The sequence below is a fragment of the Chrysemys picta genome, chromosome 6, assembly GCF_011386835.1.
Source record: "Chrysemys picta bellii isolate R12L10 chromosome 6, ASM1138683v2, whole genome shotgun sequence".
In the NCBI taxonomy this organism is placed as follows: Eukaryota; Metazoa; Chordata; order Testudines; family Emydidae; genus Chrysemys; species Chrysemys picta.
In genome coordinates, this window is record NC_088796.1 from 92687031 (window position 1) to 92714815 (window position 27785).

Consider the following 27785-nt stretch of genomic DNA (forward strand, 5'->3'; position numbering starts at 1 on the left):
CTTGGGACAGGAGTTTTATACATTTTTTTCCCCTCATGCCCCACTAAGCACATCTCTGGCATTTAGTAGTCTGTTAATCCCCTGTTCCAATGGCCATCATAGGAGCTAGGCACACAGATGGGACAGTGTTACTCAGAATTTGACATTCCTGCATGTTACCCCAGAATTTAACTGTACAGCAGTCAGCAATTTTGTATGGTTTTCAGCTGGTTGTGGCTGAACAAACAGCGCATAGATAGGAAAAAAAAAAATCTTAGGCCCTGAGAGGCAAGGCCAAATAACAAAACTGCAAGCATGCAGTTATGTTATCAGAATGGGAGGACGGGATAAGAAGTGAGTGTACTGTGAGAATAGAAAGAATGTTTGGATGGCTGACCTTGGTCTTGAGTGCTTCTGACATGCAAGATATTATTGTTATGACTATTCATTATCTCTTATCATTAAAACATTTCTAGTTTTGCTGAAAGTAGAGGAATTGGTGACCTATTAGGTGTTACTATGGTGACCCACTAGGAGTCACTATAGGTTATGTGCTTTGTTTGAAGTTAACTATAAAAGATTAGGTGAAAGAATTTGCTTTGGACCAGTCCAAGGAAGCTTTCTTGGGGCAATGATCTGACAGCTGAGTTCCCCAGCGGCTAGATGAAAGGTGAGTCTCTCCTGCTCCCCCACCCCAAAGACCAGCTGCTGAGCCCTTGGAACCATTTCAGACTTTTTGGGTAGCTAAAAATGTTTTGAAATGCTTTAGCCCTACTGTGACAATGTGTGTGCACCTAAAATCTAATCAGAAAGTAGTTTTAGATGAAAGCATTCTTGCTTGTACCAATTATTTATCAGACAAATGAGCTGTGCCCCCATTGATTTATTCTTGGCAACGCCTGGAGAGAAACAGGAACGTTGCTACTGCTTTGGGTTCTGAAAACCCTGGGTAACAACAGATGGGAGGTAAAGGTAGTGTCAGGAGCTACCTGACACCTTCTTCACTTCCTGATAGTAGTGGGAGTACTTCTGAAGACTGGATAAGTGTTTGGACACTTGCTCCACCTAGCATTGCCTGCTTGCCTCATTTCTTCACTTCTACCCCTTTCCTCTGCAGGCCAATCAAAGATAAGGGGAAGGGACATTCCTCAGAGACAGTCTTCTTGCTGCAGCAGAAAAGCTTCTGCAGAACCTCCATACATACCTGAGCACCACTGAAGCTGCTGACAGTACTGAGATAAAATATATGGTCAGGAGTGCAAGCACGTTGCAAGATCCTTATGGCTAATTTAATTTGCTTTCTTTTATCAGAGAGAAACCTCTCCACAACAGACGTAAGTATGATTCACAGTATTATTAGTGACAATTAAATGCAATACTTAAAGAGACAAAATAAACTTGCATTTTATTGCAAGTCTACCCTCCTGGTGGTTTGGCACTAGTGCTGACTTGTCCTTTCTGTATTAAATCATCATTACAAGGCCCGCAGCTAAACAACAATAGTTATTCTCTCAGCACTGGGGCTCCTTATCAAACTACCAGTGTCTTCAGAGAGAAATGCTATAAATATTCAGTTCTTCCTTCAGGAGGGGAGAAGGGACTAAGACGTTAACGAAAAGAAAGAGGTTTGTAATTATTTTCAGGGACACTCGTGTGCTACTACATAATCTAGCCCTGCTTTGAATAGCTACATATAAACTATTAGATCACCAAGTGACAGTTAAGGCAATGCTGCCAAAGTCACAGCAGCAGGGGGCCCACCAGCGCTCCTGTGATGTTTGCTGCTTGTGGTCATGTGCTGCATTGTGTGGAGAACGTACTGCCTTGTACAGACAGAGCTGTCTGGTGACAGTTTTTGCTCTCCAGGGAACTGACTTGCCTCAGCATGTATGGTGTCCTTGGCTGGGGCACACCACAGATTCATCCCTCCTCTTTAAACTGGGAGCCTCTCATTCACACCCTTCTGAACCCACCCTCTTTCCCCAGGCTCACATGGCAGGAGAAGAGTCACATGCTGAATCTTAGTTCTTTCCATCAGGGTGGCCTCAACTGAATGGCTTTGCAGAGGGCCACAGATTGTTTCTGAGGGCTATTTCTAGCCAACTACACTATGGTCAATACAGTGACATCAGTGTAAAACCAGCATCGCCAAGAGGAGAATCAGATCCACTGCCTGGACTGTTTGCCCTAGTCACTTTCAAGGAGGGGATGACTGTTAGCTTATGAATGATACAAAGAGAATCACAAAACAGTGAAATCTTCAGTAGGACAGATCAGGCAAACACATTTTACCTGGAATGATCACAAACTAAATATCCCCAACATTTTGAGAGTCACCGGAAATGGACTCCAGCAGCACAATACTTGAAAATGAAACAGAGCTAGAAAAGAATTTAGAATAGTAGCACGTACAGATGGATGGGTAAAAAACCAAAATAAGAAGAGAGTCAAAAAATACAACATGCAGATATGAAGTGAAAAATGGATGTTACAGTGTTATCATGGACAGGGTAGAATAATAAAATAAAGATAAACATACGGAGATGAATAGAATACGTTAGGGGCGGGAATGAAGCCAATATGTTCTTTCCCTTGATTTCTACTAATTACCAAAGAAGAACAATATGGTATAGTATGATTGGTAGGATTATTATGAGAGGTGACAAGAATAGATAAGAAATGGATATAATAGACTAGGGAGTGTGCAGGGGGAGGGGGAAGAGATGAAAATAAATAGATTTAAACTCAAGAAACCAGACTTTACAACAAAAGGAATTATAGTGAATATCATAATAGAGACAGGAAAATATGCTATATTGGGTGGGGGAGGGGGTTAGTCAATGTTTTAAAGCACTTTGAAATTATGGGGTGATACAAATATTAAATACAATACAGAATAAGAGAATATATGGGAGGAAGAGAATAAGGTAGGTTTTGAGGAGGAGATGGTAAGATGAACACAAAAGAGAAGAACTTAGGACAAGAGGAGAGATGGATGGATGGATGAACAATAAAGCTATGGAGAGAGTTGACTTTAGTTTTCACATTATTTACTATCCACTTTTGACCAGCGAATCTTTAAGATGTACAGCGCCTAAAATAATCAGGTCAGTTATCTCTGGACACAGATCAGGCTCTGCTGCACCATGTAGTATGTTTCACATGGAGGCGATGAGACTGCATGGCCACTACACCATCACTGACAGAATTCAGGACAGACTGGGTTGAAATAAACTTCCACCTAGAGCGATGCGGCGCACCCTCAGATGCCACTGAAATTAATGGAAGATGAAAGCACTCAGCATCACCTTGCAGAATCTGATTCCAAGAATCCTCCTCTTATTCATAGGAGTTGAGAAATACTGCGGAATTCCATTGACTTCAGTGGCCAGCATGAGTTAAGTGTGGTACAATGAGCACTTAAGCCCATTCAAACATATACTCAAGTCCCTGTTCAGCAAAGCACTTAAGCATGTTTTCCTTGCAACACAAGTTTAAGTCCCATTGACTTAAAGTTCATATGTCAGTGTTTCTCCGAATAGGGATGGATTGCTGAACCTAGTAATTCCTACCCCTTCCACAAAGCCAAAATATCTTTGTGGGTTCTTAAAAGAAAATCCTCCAGATTATGTGTCATACTAAAGAGTTTTCTATATATGGAGAAATAGATTCTTTGGGCCTCAATCTGCTCTGATTTAGACTGGTGTCAACAAAGAGAAACTCCGCTACAGTCAGTGGAGTTATACCAGTGTAAGTAAGAAGCAAATCGGGCCCTTTCACCTACCATCTGGAGGATTTGCCCATGTGCATGAATCAAAGGCAAACTGTCAGCCTCACAGATTCATTTTTTCATCCTGAAAGCTAATTCAAACCTAGAAGAAGGAAGCAGGTTGAGTTTATATTGGCAGCAATTTAAAAAAAAAAATGCTGCTACTAGGTTTTAAAATCACTTCACAAAACGGCTGACATCCTGTTAGTGCTATCAGACTACAAAGCAGCCAGCTACAACCTCTAGCTGCAGTGTCATCAGATGGCACAACATGGTCCTACTGAGGAGCAATACTATATATCCAGAGACATCACAGAAACTGTTACTGAAAATAGAAAAGAAAAATGAATTGATTTTCATTTTTCCCCATGCGAGATCTACAGGGTTGCCATGGTGTCACTGAGACTCAAGAGGGTTCCCCTGAACTCATGGTACAGGACCTGCAGTAATTGGGGTATATGCGTTTTTTTCAATGGACTTCATCCTTCTACTATATTAAGGGTGCATTTAAGCTCTGCATCATCTTCTCAGAAGCCACATCATTTATTTTTTCTTTGAATTTAAAGTGAAAGGCTAGGAGACTTGCTAGATAGCAGCAGCACAAAGCAACAGCATGAGTGGAATTTAGATGACGTTTGACACAAAATCATTTCTGTGGACATTCACAGATTTTATCATCGCTATATAGAAAGTCCTCTGGTCTTGGATGCAAATTACTCTGAACAAGCTCTATAACATTTATTTAATACAGTGGTCATGGTTAACATTTTCCAGTTTCACCTTAGATTGTGGTACCTCAGCATTTGCAGTATTTAGCTATATTTTATATCTGATCTATTTCAAACATTTCTTAAAGTGCCTAGAGCCAAGGATAGGTGCTTAAATTATAAAATGAAACAAACAAACAAAAAATAGTATAGGAAATACCTCAGTAATTGCAGTATTTCTGAATTCACATTATTTAGTTACTTAAGACAATTGTCAAGTTTTTATGCTCAGCCTCTGTACATCTGCTTATTTATAGGAGGGGAACAATATCATACTTTATTATTCACATTCACCCTCTCCCTCAGTTTATATTAAATATAGAAATACTAGTTATTTAAACATCTTCACTTGTGATCTCAAAGAACTTTACAAAGATTAATAAATTATGCCTCTCAACCACCCTGCTTACTAGGTGAAATTTACCTAGTCTGTGAGGTGTGGTAAGGATGTTTTGAGATCACAAACTGCAGCCACCTCATGGGTGTACTGTAACAGCTATTTAACAATGCAAAGCAAAACTACATGACAGTTTAGGACAATAATTGAAGGAGAATGTTGTATCTAACTAAAATCAAAGGGGAATTTTGAAAGGTAAAAATGTAATTACCTGAGATGAGAACTTGCCACTACACTGGCACCTCCAACCCCAGTACTGATTCAGAGGACATTTGTCACCTATAGAATCATGAGCATTACTTCCTGCAGCAAACGGGTGTTCACTGGAGGTCTCAAAATACTGTTTAAAGATTTGCTTTACTCACTCTGGGACCAACTAGTACCAAAAAGTCTTTCTTGTCCATGAAGCCAGTGACAGATTAAATACCCATTGTTTTATATACCATCCGTGCTACAAATAAATATTACTCTATATAATACTTCATACACCACAGCATTTTTGTTTTAGACCTTAAAAATCATACACAATTGAAGACTAGTCTTCAAAGTTGAATTTCAATGTGATTTTTGAGGTTGTTATTGCAACACCTGATACAAGTAGAAACCAGTGCTTTCATATAAGTAGAGCCCTGCGCGGAAGCAAAATTTGGATCTGCATCCATTCGCAATCTGCAAACATGGTTTGTGGATGTCTGCAGATTTGCAGGGCTCGACATGTAAGATGCATATATTACATAGCATCTCTACCAGTAACAGCTGGGCTAATGTGGTCTACTAAAATGTCAGAACTGAAGTAGAATAAACCAAGATGCTAAGCAGAAAGAACTAGTTTTTAAAATCATGACTATTCTCTAAATTATAGAAATTTCTTCAATTTGGTTGTTACATCTCAATAGTTCCATCAAAACAAAACAAACAAAAACAACCCCACAACCAACACAAACAATAGCGCAAGGAATGAAGACAATATCAGAGAAACAAAATCTCCCCTTACTTTCTTTGGGCCATTACAGATAGCGTCAAGCCCTGACAAGGAAACCGCTTAAGGATTCAATACCTTGCAGGATTGGGGCCTTTATGGGCTCAGTCCCATAGCAGTTCTGTACTGGTGGATCCCTGCACCTATGTAGAGCCCCATCAACTTCTACAGGGTCTGTGAGAGTGCAGGGATTCATCTGCCTGGGGCAATTTGCAGGATTGAGGCCCAAAATAACAGAATGGGACTTAAGCAGCCTTTCAAATTTTGATGGGAGAGGGAACCACAGCAAAGACCCAAATATTGGTTATTTAACTTTTAAAAATGCTCAGTATTTCTACATTGTTTAAATAAAAATACTGGAAGTGATTTTGTCACCCGCTCTTGGTGATTTGGAAACCCTTTGGTGGGAGCAGAACAAGTATTTGCAGCAGGAGTACACTTATCAAACCTGTGATCAGAAAGAACAAAAAAGATTCAATTATGCTTTCCAGGGCAATGGATGTTTGGTATCTTAATTATGGATCAGCAGGTTGAGGACAAGACAGAAAAATAAGTCATACACAAATACTAGGAGAAAAACAGAAATTGCTACCTACCCCTTGAATGCCTCTGCTATTTCTACCCTGAGAGGCTGTTAATCTCAGGTCAGTATCTATACATTTTCTGCCCTTACTCTGCAGCAGGGCTGAAGCAAGGGGAGTAGCCAATCCAAATTTTCTAATTCAGCCCCCTCTGCTTGCAGGGCGGATGTCATGGAACAATTTTTGTGAGGTGTCCAACTGTCTTGCTGCTACCCTGGTGCAGGGCTGATATTAACCTCACAGAGCTGTGCCCTATCATGGAGGGCAGCGGCAAAATTCCTTACAATCAATGGGAGTCTGGAAGGGACTTTAACATGCTTATTCACTTAAATTTAAGTCACACACTGAACTTTCTGCTTTGGCAATTTGAAATCACATTTTTTCCCCCTTCAGCTCTGGACCCTGTTTCCAGCTAACCTTCCCTTTAACCAAACCCTAAGAGGAACAAGTATCTTTTCAACTAAGCAGCCAATTGTATTTTGTGTTAGTGTGAGCAGGACTCAGACACTGCCTAAATTTGATGCATTTTCGTGCCCACTTTGGGACTTACAACTACAAAGCCATTATGAGATGCTAGGAGGTAGAGTCTCTCTTGGGAGGAAGGCAAGTCACATAGGAAGCATAAAGACCCAGAAACGGCTGTAGGAGACTGGATGTGAAAGCAGCAGGCGCAGCTGCTCAGAACACCCAAGAGAGACTTATTTGTACTTTTAAATATTGTTTTAGGTTAACAGTTTGCTGCCAAAGTTGACAACTTCTTTAAATGAGCAACGTGCTTATATCATGCTAATAAGGGGTTAAGCCCCAGCACTGTTGTTCCCCAAGGTACCATAGCAAATTAAGTGGGCTGCATTTGCAAAGCCATACACCAAGCATTGAGTTCTCCTGTGGACTTTCCCCTTTCATATAGAGTTATTGTGTATTTGAACATCTCCTATTAATTAACTGAACACTCATGCCTGAAAGGGGGCCTCAGAGAGCTTTAACAGCAATTTGAGAGCTTGTCTGCCAAGAGGGTTTTGCCAATCTAGCATTACTTTAACAATTCCAGGCAATCAAAGTCTAATGGAACTGACAGAAAAGAGCAGGGCTAGAAAAGAAACCCTGGGAGTAATGTACAGTAACCGGCCCCATTTCACTCTACGGCTAGAACCCAGATTGCAGCCCTGGGTGCTGCAATCCAGCCTAGAGGCAGTGAGTAGGGATTACAGCAGCTGGCTTTAGGCACTTGCAGGATGCACTGGAAAGCCTCTGCTAACAGGCCTCTACTGGAGCCCCAGGTGTAGTTTAAAGCTTCTTCCCTTGCAGTCGAATCCCTGGGAGACATCAGTGAGCCTAGGGATGCAAATTGAATGCACCTGTGTGTGTGTGGGAGGCGATAGGGAGGAGGATCAAGAGTTGGATATGGTAAATTTCATTACCATCGGGCCATCCTGCCCTCGGATACTCATCAGCAACTCCTATCGACTTCAAATAGCAGTTTGAAGAAATTAGTTCAGTTCCCCAAGTAAAAATACTGTGTGAAAACAAAGAGAGAACAATCCACTACATCTTTATCACAGTCAGACAATACTGGAGCATACTGGTATGGCATAGCTTCACTGAAGTCATTAGAACTATGCTGATTTACATCAGCTAAGAGATTGTGGCCCATTATTTTCCATGTGTTAGAGACTGCTGGTGTAAGTGCTAGGTGAAATAAAGTCATAAATGGGACACACCATTTTTCACTCATAATAAGTGGATTATAACCTGCCCCCCAAATTTATATAGGCATTACACACACCCCATTCTAGAGCTGCAAGACCACAAACTGTTATACACCTCACCAACATTTGTTAATAACATATGAAGTTATTTAATTTGTGTTCCATAATTTGAATGCAAGAGAATTTAGATTTTTAGAATAGCTCAACCTGTTCCCATTGAAGTCAATTGGGAAATTCTCATGAAATTTAAATGGGAGCAGTATTGGGTCTACATTTTTCAAATTAAAAGGGTAAAGATTGTGCTACAGTGATTGTACTAAAAACAAAGTTTTTTTTTAGAAACGGGAATAGCCACTGTCGGGTTATTAAAGTTTATGGACATATTTAGGAGATAATGTTAATAGCACATGCTAGATTAGCACAAAGGAAAAGCTGAAATGTTTATTTTCAAAGCATAAGACACAGATCCTGTGTTATCCAATGACTGTAGTTACAGCTACAGTAACTTAAAATAGAATCAGTTTTCTGACAGATGCTAGTGCAGCTGGGGGAGATAGAGCATGGGGTGCATCAGACAATAGGTCTATCAATTTAACCATCTCAGTAAAATCCTAGCACCAGCCAGTAAAAATAGATCGTTTCATAGACGTGATATCATCAGAAGGTTATGCATGAAATGGTGTTTTAATCAACAGGAGTGTGGTATGCAAATAGATTCATATTATATTCTGATGGTCAGACTAGCTACTATTTCTCATCATCCACTAATGGCAATTCCATAAATGTCTCGAACTAACTATTCCTCCATCCTCTGTTCTGTGAGACGGTAGCGTATGATGCTGTGTGTGTGCACTGAACTCTGTGAGCCTATTTCATCCCTGATATAACTCAGGTTCCAGCTGAGTTATACTCCAGCAAAGAATCTGGTCTAATATTTATCTCCACTTCTCAAAATGCATACATTTTACATTTGAAAAATGGAAAAAAGGTATGGCTTAATGAAAATAGCATGAAATTATTTTGTTGCTCCTTTTCATTTTGTTTATGATGATGAAAATAAAGCATGTTAAATGGATTAAGAACTGACTCACTGACAGATCTCAAAAAGTATTGGGGAATCATCATCAAATTGGGGTTTTTCTAATGGGTTCTACAGGAATTGGTTCTAGGCCTGACACTATTCAACATTTTCCATCAATGATCTGGGAACAAATATAAAAAACACTGCTGATAAATTCTGCAGATGACACAAAGTTTGGTGGCTTGGTAAAGAATGAGCAGCACTGGTCACTGAGGCAGAGTGATCTGGATCACCTGATAAACCGGGCCCATTCAAACAAAATGCATTTCAATACAGACAAATGCAAGGTCATCTAGGAACAAAGAATGCAGATCATACCTACAGAATGACTCTGAAAAGCATGTATAGGTCATAATGGACAAACAACTAAACAAGAGTGCCCAGATGTGATCCAGTGGCAAAAAAGGGGCTAATGCAAGCTTTGGAAGTATAAAGAGGGGAATAGCCACTAGGAGGGGAGAGGCGATTTTACCTATATAGCTTTGGTGAGATCGATACTGGAATACTGCACACAGTTCTGGTGTCCACATTTTTGGGAACTGGAGAAAAAAGAAACAGTATGCAAAGAAGAGCCACAACAATTATTCAGCGGGGGGCGGGGGAAGCCTTACAGTAAAAGACTCTGTTTAGCTTATCAAATTTAAAAAAAAAAAGTGGTGATCTGATTACTGTGTATAAGTAACAGGTTTCATAGTGGTAGCCGTGTTAGTCTGTATCAGCAAAAACAACGAGGAGTGCCACTAGGACTCCTCATTGTTTTTGTGTCTACGTACTTTCACAAAGGGTACGTCTATACTTACCTCCGGGTCCGGCAGTAAGCAATCGATCTTCTGGGATCGATCCCGGAAGTGCTCGCCGTCGACGCCGGTACTCCTGCTCCGCGAGAGGAGTACGCGGAGTCGACTGGGGAGCCTGCCTGCCGCGTCTGGACCCGTGGTAAGTTCGAACTAAGGTACTTCAACTTCAGCTACGTTATTCATGTAGCTGAAGTTGCGTATCTTAGTTTGAAGTGGGGGGTTAGTGTTGACCAGGCCAAAGAGAAAATACCAGGTACTAAAGGGGCTCCTTAATCTAGCAGAGAAAAGCATAACAAGAACTCATGGCTGCAAGTTAAGGGTAGACAAGTTCAAATTGGAAATGAGGCACACATTTGTAACAGTGAGAGTGATTAACCATTGGAACAGACCACCAAGAGAAGTGGTCTTCAAATCAAGACTGGATGCCTTTCTGGAAGACATACTTAGTCAAAACACAAATTATTGGGCTCAATACAGGGATAACTGGATGAAATTCTATGGACTGCGATTTACATGAGATCAGACTAAAATGATCTAATGGTCCCTTCGGGCTGAAAAGAAAAGAAAAAAAAAGAAAACCCACCCACACAAATATGAAAACCCTTGGATATCTACCAAAAAGCCATTTCTCCCACAAGGCCCACAAGCACTAATCCACACTGGCCAAATGCCTTCGGCCTTAACATCAAAGAAGACAAACAAAAATGTCAAAGCTGAACCTCTTCCTCTAGGTCCCTGCCATGAATCTTGATTTATCTGAGTCTATCCTGAAGATAGTAAGCTGTGGAAGGCAGGAACTGTGTTTTATTTGTGACCTGTAAAGACCATTCATGGTACTTAAATAAAAATAGTATACAAGTATGTGATGTTGGCATTGCCATTACTGGACCAGGGACACTAAGAGAAGGATATGAGCTCCCCTGCCCGACTTGTTTTACCTGGATATATGTCAGAGATAAATGCACTTGCCAGCATCTGAATTAACTTCATTTATAAATTGGACCCAAACCACCTATAAACATAAAATGCATCAAGTTAACGTGTTTTCAGCATGACTGGTGACCTTCAGCTTGCAAACAGAGGTGTGATGAAAACAGTTACTGGGGAGTAGGGATCTCCGTATGCCTGAGGAGCATGTATATGTTGGCCTTACTGCTGTAAAGTTTACAAAGAAAGGCTTTAGGAAAGCATGGTTAGGCCAAATTTTCAAGAGAGGCCACTAATTTGGAATCCTCGGTTTCTGGATCCCCAACTTTAGACACCTGCAGCCTGATTTTCTCAGGTACTCGGCACCTGCAGCTCCCACAGACTTCAGCTGGTGTTGGTAGCATCCAGCATCTCTCAGAATCAGGCCTTAAGGGCCAGGTTGTCAAAGGAATTGAGGCACCTAAGCATTCCTCATTGATTTCAAAGGTGATAGGTGCATAACTTGCCTAAGCACTTCTAAAAATCCCATTCAGGACATCTACTCCTCCACAAATGCTAATGGAAATGTACCACCAGAATAAGTAACAAACAGAAAGCATGGCAGAATTTCTGTACTTTCATCTAACATGTAGATGGTATGGAGCTGTCAAAGTTTGTGCAATTTATACACCATCAGGCATCAAAACAAACACTTATTGAATCTGTTACATACAGGAGAAGCTGAATTTGGTTTAACTTTTTGGGGTCAATGTTTTGAATGATTATTTTCCAGCTTCTCTCTTTCCTCAGTACATGATACATACAAAACATGCCCATGCTTGTAATGTAGCTGACCCAGTGATACTTTACATGGTTTGATACTCAACTAGAGGGGCTTCCTTGGAGCTCCAGGAATGGTTGTAACAGCCACATACAGGAATTAACCAGATTCAGGAAGCAGAGTTAGCATGGAATCTGGTGAAGAAGAAGAAACAGGACCCCTGAGGGGAGGAGAGGGCCTGACAGATCTCATTCACACCAATGCAATTTCAATTTAATGATTCAATTCCAGATTTACACTGAAGTAACAAATCTGGCCTTAGGGGTTCAAATCCCACAACCATCTCTGTGCTTTCCTGCATCGTTCCCCATGCCTGGAATGTCCTCCCTAATCAAATAATATCATTCAATCTCCCATTCCCTTCAACAGTGACTCAGATGCTTATATCAGCCTAACAATATTTTAGTAATAAGAATTAAAAAAAAACAAAAAACAAAAAACAGCCTAATATGAACCTTACAAAAACAACTGCAGGATGTTTTGAGTGAGCCTGCTATAGGGATAGGGGAGGGTTATCTTTATCATGCCACATCCAGCCTAGACTGTAAGCTCCCTTTTACATTTGGTCTGATTAGTTAGGAGCTACATGCATTGTTGGGTTTGGGCTGACAGTGAACTTGCAGAGATAGGGACCTCTTCTTTCAACCTTCCACTGAGGTTGGACTCTGGGACAGATGGCATAAAACAGATGATTTTGCCCTAATTTAAAAACACCCAACAAAATTGAAGAGAATGCTTAGAAGGATCAGAGGGCATGGAAATAGTCTAGAGATAGTAGAGACATTGGGTCAAATTCACCCAATGCAAACACGAATGAACAAGTGCAATGCCCATTGAAATCCTGGATTCAACATTAGTCACATTGCAAACAATAATGTAAGTCACACATCAATTGTAAGGGAGTCAGTAAATTGGTGTATCTCACAAAATAATGTAACCTGATCAATTTGGCATTCAGTAGGGGTTAAACTCCTGTTCCACTGACTTCTATGGGACCAGAATTTGGTTTGACTGGGACCAGAAATCCCTGCCTTTCTTGGAGGTTATCTTCCTTCTATCCTGCCTGCCTTCCTCAGGACAGGAAGGTTACCATAGCCTTATGGAATAGACTGACAAAATGCAATAGGGATGAAGACTAAGAACATATAGAGTTTAATAGATTACTGAGCCATCCTACAAAATTCACATGTGGAGACATAATTCTACATTAAGTTCTATAGAATGTTTAAAAGAAACCTGGGTGAATCTAACCAGCCAATTGGAAGATAGCACTTCTAACCTATGCTATTTTAATCGTAAAATCCTAGAAAGGACCTTTTCAGACACTGCCAAACTCCCCCAGGTAGCAGAGATAAAAAATTGTGAGGATTGTGGTATAACTGAAAATGCCCCCCCCCCCCCAAAAAATGTAGCAGTGTAAGGCTGTTTGAATTTGCCACCGTGGAGGGATTATTCCATCCTGCAGGACTGACTAAGAGGCAGTGCTCTGCAATGTGGAAAAGTCTGGTGATAACGTTCACCAGCTCCTTGGAGAGCTGAGCATGAAGCCTGATTGGTCACCATGCTACGGTGGCCAAAGATGCCACACGAGATGACTTAATCCCTAAGACCTCTTCTCAGGAAATCCACATGGATACGTCAGAGTTAGGGCAGGTTGGAAGTGAGTCCAAGGAGCAGGGAGGGAAAATAAACTACTTATAACTGAATGCTCATTAGTAAGAAAACCAAGCCCCTACCTATAATACTTAATTGGAAAACCAAGCTTGCAGTAAAAATATGGTGCTACTATGGGCCCCAGATGAGCTGGAGAGCAAACACTTAACTGCATTTCTTAATCAGCTAATACCTAAGGCTCTCTAGATAAAAACCTACGGCCAACGTTACAGAGAAAGAACCTACAGACCTCCAAGGAAGACTTTAGCAGGCCCTAAGGAATGGACAAAACAAGCCACAGTGACTTGATGCAACCAGGAATACCAAAGAAAACCAAACATAAAAAAGAATGGATCTACTTCTTTCCAATAAAGACCAATTAGCGAAAAAGGAGGGCTCCCTTCCCAGTGTCAGCAAACTATTCCAGGAGCTGAATGGTAAGGCCATTTTATTATACCTGACTAAACCTAAAAATAACCTAATACTAAATGAGGCTCGGTGGGAATGCAAGGGTCTGCCTGCACAGATCCATTGGCACAGTTGTGACCTTAGACAATTGTGTTCTTTTCAGGGTAGAAACTGTGTCGTCATATGTGGTTGCACAGCACCTAGCACAACCCAGCCCCAATTCTGATTGAGGCCTGTGGGCAAAAACACCAATAAGCTACACATTATGTGATGTGAAATAAGCAGAGGCATTCAGGAGCAGCCTAGCCACATTAACCCCAAACTTATCAGCCACATAAGCAAAATGTCTCCCCAGTGACACAGGTTCCAAAATTTGGCCTTTAGCCAAAGACTGGATTTTGGGACTCCGGCAGCTCCCTACTACCCACCCTTTTTCTGCCTTTATTTCCATAGAAACAGAAATTAAATCAGTGAAAACAGGGTAAGGGCTTCTGAAAGCTGATGTATTAAAAACAGTGCTCACTTACCTAATTTTGTAGAAAGGAAATAGCTAAATGCAAAGCTCTCCACTATCAGATTCATCTACTTGTGTATCTGTGAAAATGCTGGTTTCCAAAACTCAGTCTGTAGTTAAGTCTCTGGCATTCCTTAAAGAGTTAATTAGAAAAAGGCAGCTTTCATTAAGCTATTAGAAAGTGTCAGACCTCAAAGCATGATCAGCCAATGAGAGTTCATTATCACAAATTCTGATAACCTGCTTGTTTCATTGGTGTAATGTGTTGACACATGATATTCTGTGGGGAGTTTGCTTTCTCTTGAAACTCAAATACCCTCCAGCTGTGCAGTTCAATTAAACTTATTAAACTCAGTTTTGTTTTCCCTTACTTCTGGATATATATAATTCTGGAGTAATTATAATTACTCCAACAAGAGTAAACCACCACTGAGGATGTGAGTGCCCAAGGGAGAGAGCTATAAAAGGCTTAATGTCAAAAAGTATTTTAATTGTAAAAGTCCCAAGGTAAAAAAGGGAAGGAGACCCCAAATGCAGGGTGCACAGAGTGTATTTCCTCCTTCCTCTTCTTATTTCAGAAAGTGGAGACCTGCATACTTTCTTATCTTGCCTTAGTTTTTGCTGAACCCAGAAGAAATCAGCAATGTTTGCTGAGGATCTCCATTTTAAGTCATGAATGATAAAGCAAAAGCTTGGGAGTGTTGATATTTATACCCTCATACTGCACCAGCTAGTGACAATAATGAAGCACAGGTTTCAGAGTGGTAGCCATGTTAGTCTGTATCAGCAAAAACAATGAGAAGTCCTTGTGGCACCTTAGAGACTAACAAATGTATTTGGGCCTAAGCTTTTGTGGGCTAAAACCCACTTCATCAGATGCGTGGAATGAAAAATACAGTAGGCAGGTATAACTATACAGCACATGAAAAGATGGGAGTTGAAGCACTGCAACTTCTCATTGAGGAGTGGAAACGGTCCAGTACTACTTTGTGTTTTGTTTGTTTCAACTCTGCTTTGTTCTGGTTTACAGAGGTGGTTGTTGATGGTGGCTCCTTGACGTCTCACAGCAAGAAGAAGTAAGGTGAGCAAGTGTTTTTAAGTTACAACAAAAAATCAAATACAAAAATGAATGACTCAATCAGTCAATCAAGATCAGCATGGTAATGGACTAGCCAAATCCAAAGAGAAGTGGTATCAAGGGACTACAAAGCGGATCTCAAGCACCTAGGACCTCAGCTCAGGTCTGTTGATGCTCTTTTAGACTTACACCTTGGTCTTATGAAAGCTCTGACTTTATACTTATCTTTTGTTACTGGAAATTTATAAATCAAATGAATAAAGTTTTAAAATAAAGTCTCCCTTTCTTAGAACAGACTACTGTCTTCTTCCTATCCTTCCTTGCTGATTTTTAGACAGCCAACACCTCCGATGCCAGACCAGCAATATCATGACTCAGTAGTACCTTATGTTCAGAGGTGGGGAAAATGAAAACACACACACAGAAGTTTATTACAAGTTTAATGATTTAAAGGGAGAAAAAGAGTTCCAACCTGTATATACTGCATATCAGCAGAGCTCCTTTTCAGCTAAACAAATGCCTTCTTACACAATACCAATTATTTATTTAATCTCTTTTTGAGGTTATTGCTGTTTCCAGGTGCTGGGGTATACTGGGATTCAGATTACATTATCATACTTTCATGCACTCAGACAGCAAGAAATGACTCAATTGCCCCGGCAGGGGTGTGCGCGCACACACAGAACTCAGTAATGGGATAAAGAAAACTTAACAGTTTTGAGCTTCCAGAGGACGGCTTTAGTTAGGACGTTGTTATAAGTTGTGGAGGAGATTTGCAAATAGCAGTTATTATTATTTGTATTACTGTAGCACCTACAAGCCCTAATAAGGATCATGATTCCATTGTGCTAGGTGCTGTACAAATGCAAAACAAAAAGAAGAACAGGAGTACTTGTGGCACCTTATAGACTAACAAATTTATTAGAGCATACGCTTTCGTGGACTACAGCCCACTTCTTCGGATGCATCCGAAGAGCGTATGCTCTAATAAATTTGTTAGTCTATAAGGTGCCACAAGTACTCCTGTTCTTCTTTTTGCGGATACAGACTAACACGGCTGCTAGTCTAAAACAAAAAGATAATCTCTGCCCCAAAGAGCTAATGGCAGCTAACTGCAGGTAAAATGTGTTTATTATTTATATTATGGTAACACCCAATCAGGAGTGGGCTAAGTGTTGTACAAACATGTCAGAAGACACGCTCCCTGGTCTGCAGAATGCACAACATAAAATGGATAAAAAACAGATGAAGGGTGAGGGAAGTGGGTAAAACATACAAGTGAAATGCTCAGAGGGGTGACAGAAAACATCTTGGTTGTTTTCCGATGCATATAAAGCAACTGAAATGTAAATATCTTTTCTTTGCTCACAGGCTGACACTTGTAGTTTATTCCACATTTTTTAGTGTTCATTCCCTTCATGTTTTTGCAGTTCTGCCATGATTCTATTATTTTCTTTTCACCTCTGATAGTCCCTAGTAAGCTGACTTCAGGGCTTTAATATTATTGCATTAAGAAACTGAACTGTCTGACCTATTGATCTCTGTATCAGATCATCCTGGGCTATGGAGCCGCAAAGAATTTCTGGCTGCTTGGGAAAACCTGACACACTGAACCAGCACCTTGTTACCAACTGGCTCATACAGCTGAGAGAGAAAAGCAGATCAATAAACAGCATTAGCCAAGATTTTGACATTTGTAAAAAGTATATGGGAGCCTCAGAAAGGAAATTAAAGGAGAGCAATGGGTGGGAGAAAAAAAATGAAAGGGGAACCAAAAAGGGACTATATCTCCTTATAAAGATCCACGCTGCAACAGAATGATTCTATCGTCTGAAAGACATGAGAACTTAAAGTATCTTTAGGCAAACAAGTAAGCCAGCTTTCTATGTATGAAATGTAGTTTATATTTTCCTGTCAAAATTATAGTAATGTCTTCATTCTGTCCCTTCCAAAAGTGGCCGGAGAGCAGTGCTTTTCCATGAATGCTTTTTCTAACTCTCTGAAAAATCCTGTCAATGCTTTCAAATGTTGAACAAACTTTGGACATGTGCAGACCTGGAGTTTTGGACCAGCCTATTTTAGAAATAGAAACCACCTGCAAAATTTGGATCCTGATATGAACTACCTCCAATGCTGGGTGAGTGTTCAGAACGGTTTTGGGTTAGTCAGAACTGGGTTTTGGAGTACAGTTCTGGAATGGTTTGGCTGGCCAAACAGTTAGAATTGGGTTTGGCCAAAGTCTGAACCTTGCCTAAACACCGTTGGTTTAAAAACTTTATATATGGGGCTATAAACAAATGATAAATCCCAAAGAAAGAAAAAAAAAAAAACATAGCTGCTCAGGTGTGATGTGATTCAAAGAACTAGTAGCTCCACTTCTACATCTTGATACAGTGCCAGGTAGACAATTCTGCTGTGTTGTTTGTCTAAGACCACTCTGCAAACCTGACAGGTTCAGAAGTTTAACATAAAAGTGTAAATCAGAGATTCAGCTATAGCAATGTCTAAAAGTTTCAGAACTCCCTTTTAATGTTATAGTGCATACTTATTTTGGAGGACTATAGTTGGTGGGCTTCATGGAAGAAGTTGCATTTTCAGAAAGGATTTGAATGTATTCCATCTTTCTTCTTTTCCAACATTAGCTTAAGCAGTCCTCCCTTCATCTATCTCAAGCCTGCCATCAGATCTAATTCTTATTGCTGCCAGTACTGCAGAAGTCTTTCCAGTTGTGATGTTGAAGTCCAGACTCTGTCATGCTATATTACTAGTGATGTCAGTGTGGAAGCAGCCATTAGGCTGAGAACTGGAGGAAACCATTGTTCAGTAAATATTAAAACAGGAGACTAGGTAGCTCAGAGGATTGGCAATAAGCTATGAAATCCATGACCTATAGGTTGCCAGTTCAAATTTAGCCTAAGTTAGAAGGGACAAAAGTTAAGCTCAGGAGATGCAGACAAGAGTTGTTACCACCGAACATCTGTTTTATCAGCTACATGACCTAACTTGCAGCATAATTGCAGCTTCTAGCGAACAAGTGTCCTCACTGCCAGCCTTGGCAGTCTAAAGAGACCAGAGACTGAAGGGGGACAATGGATGTTCTACTCTTTTATCCCATGGGTGTGGTTTCTCTGGGTCAGATTTCAGACTCTTTCGTAAAGTGACATGGAGAAGCTGGTTTCTTGACTACCTGTGCCGTACTTGCCAGTGAATAAACAAGATTTCAAGTCAATCTGGCATCTTACACAAGAAAATACATTGTCTGCATTTTTTTTCTTTTCAGTAATCTATGCACGCACTACTAACACCTGAATAAACATGTCCCTAGATTTTATTTTGCATTAATTTTATCCACCAGTCTCTCAGCTTGGAGTCCCACAGGCTTTGGAATTCATGCTGGGCTATCCAACAGCATATGCTACCTGATCTGCCTGTTCCATGGCCTGTTAGATTTACTCCTCCCCATCTCCACCCCTGCTATGATAATATAGCTCCTTTCTCCAGCACAGAAAACACATGAGAGTGTGGCAAAAGGAGATTTCCTTTAGTCATTTTGGAGATGAACAGGATACTTCAGAGATCAGCGAAGGAATGCTTATTAAACCCATCATCGGTATGAAATAAATCTGTGCCTTACAGATAGATTGAAATGCTTCAATACAGATTAAAAACAGGATTCTCAGTCATGTAAACAGATATGCTATTCCAGTTGTAATGTTTTTTTAAGCTTCCCACTCATTGATTTTTGTTTTAGTTGAAAAGCACCTCAAGACTTGCTCTTAAGAAGGTCACATAACCCTGGCCTTGTAAAGTCAGGTGTCATTTAAGAAACATCTGAAAGGATACTGCTTTTGACATGATTTACTAAATTGTAACCCTTAGTATTGAATACTGAGCATTTCTAAGACCTGGTCTACACTACGAGTTTAGGTCGAATTTAGCAGCGTTAAATCGAATTAACCCTGCACCCGTCCACACAACGAAGATATTTACTTCGACATAAAGGGCTCTTAAAATCAATTTCTGTACTCCTCCCCGATGAGGGGAGTAGCGCTGAAATTGACATTGCCGGTTCGAATTAGGGCTAGTGTCGATGCAATTCGAAGGTATTCGCCTCCGGGAGCTATCCCACAGTGCACCATTGTGACCGCTCTGGACAGCAATCTGAACTCAGATGCACTGGCCAGGTAGACAGGAAAAGCCCCGCAAACTTTTGAATTTCATTTCCTGTTTCCCCAGTGTGGAGAGCTGATCAGCACAGGTGACCATGCAGAGCTCATCAGCATAGGTAACCATGCAGTCCGAGAATCAAAAAAGAGCTCCAGCATGGACCATATGGGAGGTACTGGATCTGATTGCTGTATGGGGAGATGATTCCATGCTAGCAGAACTACGTTCCAAAGTACGAAATGCCAAAATTGCCTAGGGAGGTTGTGGAATCTCCATCTCTGGAGATATTTAAGAGTAGGTTAGATAAATGTCTATCAGGGATGGTCTAGACAGTATTTGGTCCTGCCATGCGGGCAGGGGACTGGACTCGATGACCTCTCACGGTCCCTTCCAGTCCTAGAATCTATGAATCTATGAAAAAAAGTTTGAAAAAATCTCCAAGGGCATGATGGAGAGAGGCCACAATAGGGACTCACTACAGTGCCGCGTGAAAGTTAAGGAGCTCAGACCAGCCTACCAGAAAACCAAAGAAGCAAACAGACAGTCTGGGGCAGAGCTGCAGACATGCCGCTTCTTTGCTGAGCTGCATGCAATTCTAGGGGGGGCTGCCACCACTACCCCACCCCTGATCGTGGACTCCGATGAGGGGGTAATCTCAGCCATGACTGAGGATTTTGCAGATGGGGAAGATGACGAAGAGGAGGAGCAGCTTGCGGAGAGCACACAGCACACCGTTCTCCTGAACAGCCAGGATCTTTTTCTCAGCCTGACTGGAGTACCCTCCCAAGGCGGTATCCCAGACCATGACGCCATGGAAGGGACCTCTGGCGAGTGTACCTTTGTAAATATAAAATATGGTTTAAAAGCAAGCATTTTTTAATGATTAATTTGCCCTGAGGACGTGGGATGCATTCGCAGCCAGTACAGCTACTGGAAAAGTGTCTGGGGATGGAGCAGAAATCCTCCAGGGATATCTCCATGAAGCTCTCCTGGAGGTACTCCAAAAGCCTTTACAGAAGGTTTCTGGGCAGTGCAGCCTTATTCCGTCCTCCATGGTAGGACACTTTACCACGCCATGCTAGTATCAAGTAATCTGATATCATTGCATGACAAAGCCTGGCAGCGTGTGGTCCCGGTGTTTGCTGGCATTCAAGCAACATCCGTTCTTTATCTCGCTGTGTTATCCTCAGGAGAGTGATATCGTTCATGGTAACCTGGTTGAAATACGGGAATTTAATTAAGGGGACAGAGGTGGCCATTCCTACTGGGTTGTTTGCCTGTGTCTGAAAAGAAATCCTTCCCTGCAGTTAGCCAAGCGGGGCGGGGGGGTGCCATTGGTGCTGAGCTGTTTGCGTTTGGCTAGCAGGGATCTTCCCTGATACCAGCCAAGCGGTGGGGGGAGGGGTAAAGCGATCATCCCAGAGAATTGGATGGGGGGGTGTAGTTTGGTTTCTGCTGCTGCTGCATGTTAACACGAAAACCGCAGCACTCAACGGGCTTTGGTTGGTATGGGAAAGGAGGGCGCTGCTTTTATGAAGGTTGCAGAAGCCGAAAGACAATGGCTTACCATGGCCACATGCAAGCTGAATTCTGTTGCCCAGACCTGCGTCTGTGATCTCTAACACCAAAGCCGCAGGCACTCAATATTAAGATGCAAAATGCAACCTTGTACCGAAATCACATGTGCTATGTAATGTGAATAGTGTTGTTCACCGTGAAAGAGTATAAGTATTGTTCTGTAAAATGTATCTTTTTAAATACTTCTCTCCCTTTTTTCCCTCCCGCAGCTGCAAATTTTTCAAGCCTCCCTCCTCCGTCCCGAAGGCTATCTCAGATAAAGCGGCGGGAAAAAAAACGCATGCGAGATGAAATGTTCTCTGAGATCATGCAGTCGACCCGCAATGAAAGAGCTCATCTGAATGAGTGGAAGAACACGGTATCACAGCACAGGAAAGCGGCCAATGAACGTGAGGACAGGAGGGATGAACGTGAGGACAGAAGGGACGCTCGAGATGAGAGGTGGCGGCAGGAAGATCAGAGGAAGCAGGATGCGACGCTGGGGCTACTGTGTGATCAAATGGACATGCTCTGGTAGTCTGGTGGAGCTTCAGGAATGGCAGCAGGATCACAGAGTGCTGCTGCAGCCCCTGTATAACCGCCCTCCCCAAGTTCCATAACCTCCTCACCCAGATGCCCAAAAATGCGGGGGTGGGGCGGGGAGGCTCCATGCACCCTGCCACTCCACCCCAGTGGACAGCCCAAGCAAAAGGCTGTCATTCAACAAGTTTTGAAATGGCCTTTTCCTTCCCTCCTCCCACAGCCCACCCGGGCTACCTTGTCAGTTCTCTCCCTATGTTTATAATCAATTAATAAAGAATACATGATTTTTAAATGATAGTGACTTTATTTCCTTTGAAAGCAAGCTGTGGTCGAAGGGGAGAGGGTTGGTTGCTTACAGGGAATGAGTCAATTGGGGGAGAAGGTTTCATCAAGGAGAAACAAACAGAACTTTCAGTCATGAAACTGGTTTTCAAAGCTTCTCTGATGCGCAGCGCTTCCTGGTGTACTCTTCTAATTGCCCTGGTGTCTGGCTGCGCATAATCAGCAGCCAGGCGATTTGCCTCAACCTCCCAACCCACCATAAACGTCTCCCCCTTACTCTCACAGAGATTGTGGAGCACACAGCAAGCAGCAATAACAATGGGAATATTGGTTTGGCTGAGGTCTGAGTGAGTCAGTAAAGTGTGCCAGCGACCCTTTAAATGTCCAAATGCACATTCTGCACTTGCTCAGCCTATAGTTGAACAGCTCCTGACTCCTGTCCAGGCTGCCTGTGTATGGTTTCATGAGCCATGGCATTAAGGGGTAGGCTGGGTCCCCAAGGATAACTATAGGCATGTCAACATCCCCAACGGTTATTTTCTGGTCTGGGAAGTAAATCCCTTGCTGCAGCCGTTTAAACAGACTAGTGTTCCTGAAGGCGCGAGTGTCATAAACCATTCCCGGCCATCCCACGTTGATGTTGGTGAAACGTCCCTTGTGATCCACCAGTGCTTGCAGCACCATTGAAAAGTACCTCATGCAGTTTATGTACTGGCTGCCCTGGTGGTCCGGTGCCAAGATAGGGATATAGGTTTCATCTATCACCCCACCACAGTTAGGGAATCCCATTGCAGCAAAACCATCTACTATGACTTGCACGTTTCCCAGAGTCACTACCTTTGGTAGCAGCAGCTCAGTGCTTGCTTTGGCTACTTGCATCACAGCAGCCCCCACAGTAGATTTGCCCACTCCAAATTGATACCTGACTGCCCAGTAGCTGTCTGGTGTTGCAAGCTTCCACAGGGCTATCGCCACTCGCTTCTCAACTGGGAGGGCTGCTCTCATCTTGGTATTCTGGTGCTTCAGGGCAGGGGAAAGCAAATCACAAAGTTCCATGAAAGTGCCCTTACGCATGTGAAAGTTTTGCAGCCACTGGGAATCGTCCCACACCTGCAACACGATGCGGTCCCACCAGTCTGTGCTTGTTTCCCGGACCCAGAATCGGCATTCCACGGCTAGAACCTGCCCCATTAATACCATGATCTCCAAAGCACCGGGGCCCGTGGTTTGAGAGAATTCTGTGTCCATATCCTCATCACTCTCATCGCCGCGCTGCCGTCGCCGCCTCCTCCTCGCCTGGTTTTTCAGGTTCTGGTTCAGCATAAACTGCACGATAACGCGCGAGGTGTTTACAATGTTCATGACTGCTGCATTGAGCTGAGCGGGCTCTATGCTTGCCGTGGTGTGGCGTCTGCAAAGGTAAGCCAGGAAAAAAGGCGTGAAACAGTTGTCTGCCGTTGCTTTCATGGAAGAAGGGAGGGAGGGACAAAGAGGGGGGCCTGATGACATGTATCCAGAACCACCCGCGACAATGTTTTTTGCCCCATCAGGCATTGGGATCTCAACCCAGAATTCCAATGGGTGGGGGAGACTGCGGGAACTATGGGATAGCTATGGGATAGCTACCCACAGTGCAACACTCCGGAAGTCGACGCTAGCCTCGGTACATGGACGCACACTGCCGAATTAACATGCTTAGTGTGGCCGCATGCACTCGACTTTATACAATCTGTTGCCAAAAATCGAATTCATTACATATTATATATGTAAAATCAGAGTAATCCCGTAGTGTAGACATACCCTAAGGCAGAGAGCTAGCACATTTAAGTGAAGTAGATTGGGTCTTGTGTGGGTCCACACCACTAAATATGGAAATGCAATAGCTACTGAATGCATGATCTTTACAAAGCCAGTGAATATTGCCTCCATAAAAGTAAATTTTTAATCTCATATCTGAAGATCAAAATCCACTTTGGTTAAAAATACCCCGAGTAAATCTTCCAGTTTCCTTCTCTTTTTCAGCTACACCCTATGGATGTATTATATATGTCCAACAATGCAACAATCAGATCTCCCTACTGATATCAAGCATATGCAGTCATGTCAACTTTCATGCCCTTTGAGGACACAATCACTTATTTTGTACTAGGTTCAACCTAAGCAGCTAACTAAAGGAGCTACTCTTGCAAATTCAACCGGTCATGATGCTTATTACACAAGTAGTCTCACTGAATTCAATGGGATTATGTACAGTAATAAGCACTATGATCAGGTGAGCACTATGATCAGGTGTGTTTGCAGGACTGGATTACAAATTATATGGAATACAAAATGGAGTGGTATAAGGGTTTTACTGGCATGCCTTAGGGTTAGTAACTTTATTTTGAGTGATGACACTTAGAGTGAGTCATATGAGTCTTCTCAAATGAGGAATCTCCTACTTCCAATGGGATAAAGCTCCCATTTGTGGGCTCGCAAAGCTAGGAAAATGTGAATTTTAAAACTGTGACATTTATATTTACAGAGAAGCTGTCACTCCCCAGGACCACAGTTTGTTCATCCTGTGCCTGCATAGGTGTAATTGTTGAAGGAGAAGGGGGAAACATTTCTCTAGCAGGCTGATTCTTTTTAAAGATGAGTCTTAGAAGTTGCTCGGGTGTTTGGAATGTCCAAATAAATCCATGGCTTAACAATTGGTGAGCAGAGGGCAGGTGATATGGTCAAAAGTGAGTAAAAGCATTATTTCATACGTCTCCAATAAATCACATGCTTGTGCAATTTATCACTTTGTGACATTCCCCAGGGTACTATCTGGACTGCTGAACAGCTGTGTCCCCTCAATTCTCCAACCTGTGGTGCCTTTCACACTGCTTTGCTGTGAGAACAACCACTCCTGGCCTGTTCACACACAGCCTCTAGCATGCAAAATCAATCCCAGCTGAATGATGTGAGTGCTCTAGCCAATTACTCCTGAATTATATTGCAGAATGACACCAGCAAATTCCCAGTCCCAGACTTGTCCCCAGAAATTTGTGCCTTATAACTGCCAAGCTCTTTCTCTCTGTGCAGTACAAGCTCATAGAAAGTCCATCATTTCATTAGTAGAAAATGATATGCACAAACCCTGTTATCTCAAATGGAGTTTGCAGACACTTCAATCCACACACACGCATTTAGATAAAACAAGTTAATTGACTACAGAAAAATTTTAAGTGATTACAAGTAATGAGGCATAAAATCAGAATTGGTTACAAAGAAATAAAAGGTAAAATGTAAACTAATACCTAACTCAACAAGATAAATGAATTGAAAGCAAAAAGGTTTTTCTCACCACATGATCACAGCAGTCTGGATGGATATTTCCACTATCACATACTCCCCCAGTTCAATGATGCTCCTTTTGTCTTTCAAAAGTTGTTGATACCATGATTAGAGATGAGTGGAGAGAGGTGATTTGTGTCCTCTATTCCTCATTTTTATATCTTTCCCTCCTCTCTGAGAATCATCTCCAGCTGGGGTTCAGGTGACAGCCACAAGTCTGTCTGCCAAGATGTAAATTTCTCACTCACACCCTTCTTCCTGCTAAAGAATGGCTGCTTAACCTGATAATAATCCACTTGATTATGTTGATACTTGGCTGAGGTGTTGGCTAACCTTTTGTCTCTGAGAAACTGGTTGGGGCTGCTTTCCTAACATGAAGCATGTCTCAGCAATGTCATACTGTAGAATCTTATAACTTTACATACAATGTTGCTACACACATTTTATCAGGACAATAATGTTCAGTAGATGATGAGTTTTCAAATGATACCTTACACGGCATCCTTAGTACAAAATTTATCATGGTCTTTTAAAGTGGTGAACATAAGGGTACAGTCTGTCACACATGTATCATGTTCACATGTTATTTGTGTCTGTCATGCAAGACCCCAGTCTGTGAGTTAGCAATGCATTGGGGGCAGTAGTATCAAAGATTGCTTACATATTTAAAAGAATCATGAATATCTGTCTACTGTCCATCACAGGGAGGAAGTTGCAGTTGTTCTTCTATAGCCCGTGCAAAAGGCGGAATCAAAGAAGTTAGACAACTCTGTATGTTACAAGCGTTGTCTCACCACAACCTTTTAAATAAGCTTTCCCTTTCAAAGGGAAACAATAGTAGCATGACGTGTTAGTGCAGGGGTCAGCAACGTTTGGCACGCAGCTCGCCAGGGTAAGCACCCTGGCGGGCCAGGCCAGTTTTATTTACCTGCTGATGCAGCAGGTTTGGCAGATCGTGGCCCCCACTGGCCGCGGTTCGCCGTCCCGGGCCAATGGGGGCGGCGAGAAGCGGCGCGGGCGAGCGATGTGCTGGCCGCAGCTTCTCACCGCCCCCATTGGCCCGGGACGGTGAACTGCGGACAGTGGGGGCCGCAATTGGCCGAACCTGCCGCGTCAGCAGGTAAATAAAATTGGCCCGGCCCGCCAAGGTGCTTTCCGTGGCGAGCCGCGTGCCGAACGTTGCCGACCCCTGTGTTAGTGCAATCTGTCAGACTTTTATATTTCCTGCTGGTCAATCTCAGTGAAGCTGCCTCTATATAGGTGCCTATATAGCCCTTATTACTAGAGTATCTCTACATCTAACAGTCATTCCTGGATTGTACTCTTGACACGGGGGGCATGGATCAGCATTCATGTTGTGCTCCCCATCAGTACCCAACCCAAACTGGGGAAGCTAATGAGCAAACCAGGGGACCAAATTCGATGATGAATCCTGGTCACGTGCCACCTAAGGTACGTTGCGCATACACTAAGAAGAAAACACTTGCAACACCCCTGTGAGATAGGGAAGTATTAACCCCATTTTACAATTGGGGAACTGAGATACAGGATAAATTAAGTGACCTGCCCAAGGTCACACAGGAAGGCTGTAGCAAAACCAGGAATAAAACCCTCTTGAGTCCCCCACATCCCTCCCGTCCAGTGTGTTATCCACTAGACTGTCTCCATAACCCCTAGCCCTTTACCACAGGTGACTGGATCTGGAAGAAAGCTTAATATTATCATTAAGAGGGTAGGGGGGATCACACACAAAAAGTTAATGATCAGTGGGTCCCACATTTCTAGATGCAGCAATGTCTGTGTAAATTGTTTCAGTGTGGCCATCCAGTCAGGTTGAGTGTTTCTACAGAAGTAAGGAGGTCATATTTTGATGAGAGTGTCCCTCATATACAATTGCAATGTACTGCAAAGTTTTAAATACTTCTTTTAATTACAGTTTCTAAATGTTTATATGTACTGAGAGGAGCACTTATAGTTCTACATGCATCTGCAGCATGTCAGACCTGCTCAGCTTCACTGAATTTTTCCTTGACCTTAAGATTTGTTGGAAGGCATTCCTAGAACCATAAGAGTGCGCAAGCCTCACTGGGGTTACAGCCAACAGAAAGACATTACCACTAACAGCAATGTGTGCTGGTCTCAGAAAATGAGAAATGTTAAGTGAATGGCAAACGGGGGATGGAGGGGCATTTTTTTCCTTCCTCCTCTTCCATTCAGTGGACTGTTAAAAGGACACAGAGCTGCAGGTGTTGTGTGAGGCAGTGCTGAACATTTTGCAGTATTAGCTGTTTAATTTCCAGAAGAACAAAGAGAGTCTAACACCCCTTGACATGTCAGAAGATATGTCTGATAAAAACACACCTACTGTGCTGTTGAATGTCTCTCTGATTTCAATGGATAGAACAAGAGAGAAAGGAACAACAATACCTAGATCCCTGAAGGGAGAATCCTACAAT

The 27785-nt window shown here is 42.3% G+C and overlaps 1 protein-coding gene and 2 long non-coding RNA genes across 4 annotated transcripts in view; 1 reads left to right on the top strand and 2 right to left on the bottom strand.

The window, feature by feature from the left end:
• Positions 1 to 16349, bottom strand: part of LOC135972221 (uncharacterized) — a 38701-nt gene extending 22352 nt beyond the window's left edge. The window contains exon 1 of the long non-coding RNA XR_010588627.1: positions 14395 to 16349. This is a non-coding gene — a long non-coding RNA (uncharacterized LOC135972221). The remainder of the gene's footprint in view (positions 1 to 14394) is intronic.
• LOC122173750 (uncharacterized) lies at positions 45 to 22018 on the top strand. Its single transcript, XR_006174495.2, has 4 exons — positions 45 to 649; positions 1097 to 1313; positions 15412 to 15462; positions 21414 to 22018. It is a non-coding gene; the product is annotated as an uncharacterized LOC122173750 (long non-coding RNA).
• On the bottom strand, positions 22011 to 26228 carry LOC135972219 (uncharacterized). 2 transcript variants are annotated; one of them, XM_065549361.1, is made up of 2 exons: positions 25340 to 26228; positions 22011 to 23419 (listed from the first exon to the last, which is right to left on the bottom strand). In XM_065549361.1, the coding sequence occupies exon 2, from the start codon at positions 23368 to 23370 to the stop codon at positions 22288 to 22290; it is 1083 nt and encodes a 360-aa protein (XP_065405433.1). In that variant the 5' UTR covers positions 23371 to 23419; positions 25340 to 26228; the 3' UTR covers positions 22011 to 22287. The 2 variants fall into 2 exon arrangements, with proteins under 2 accessions (XP_065405433.1, XP_065405432.1); XM_065549360.1 differs by having other exon boundaries at positions 24531 to 26228.
• Positions 26229 to 27785: the final 1557 nt, after the last annotated feature.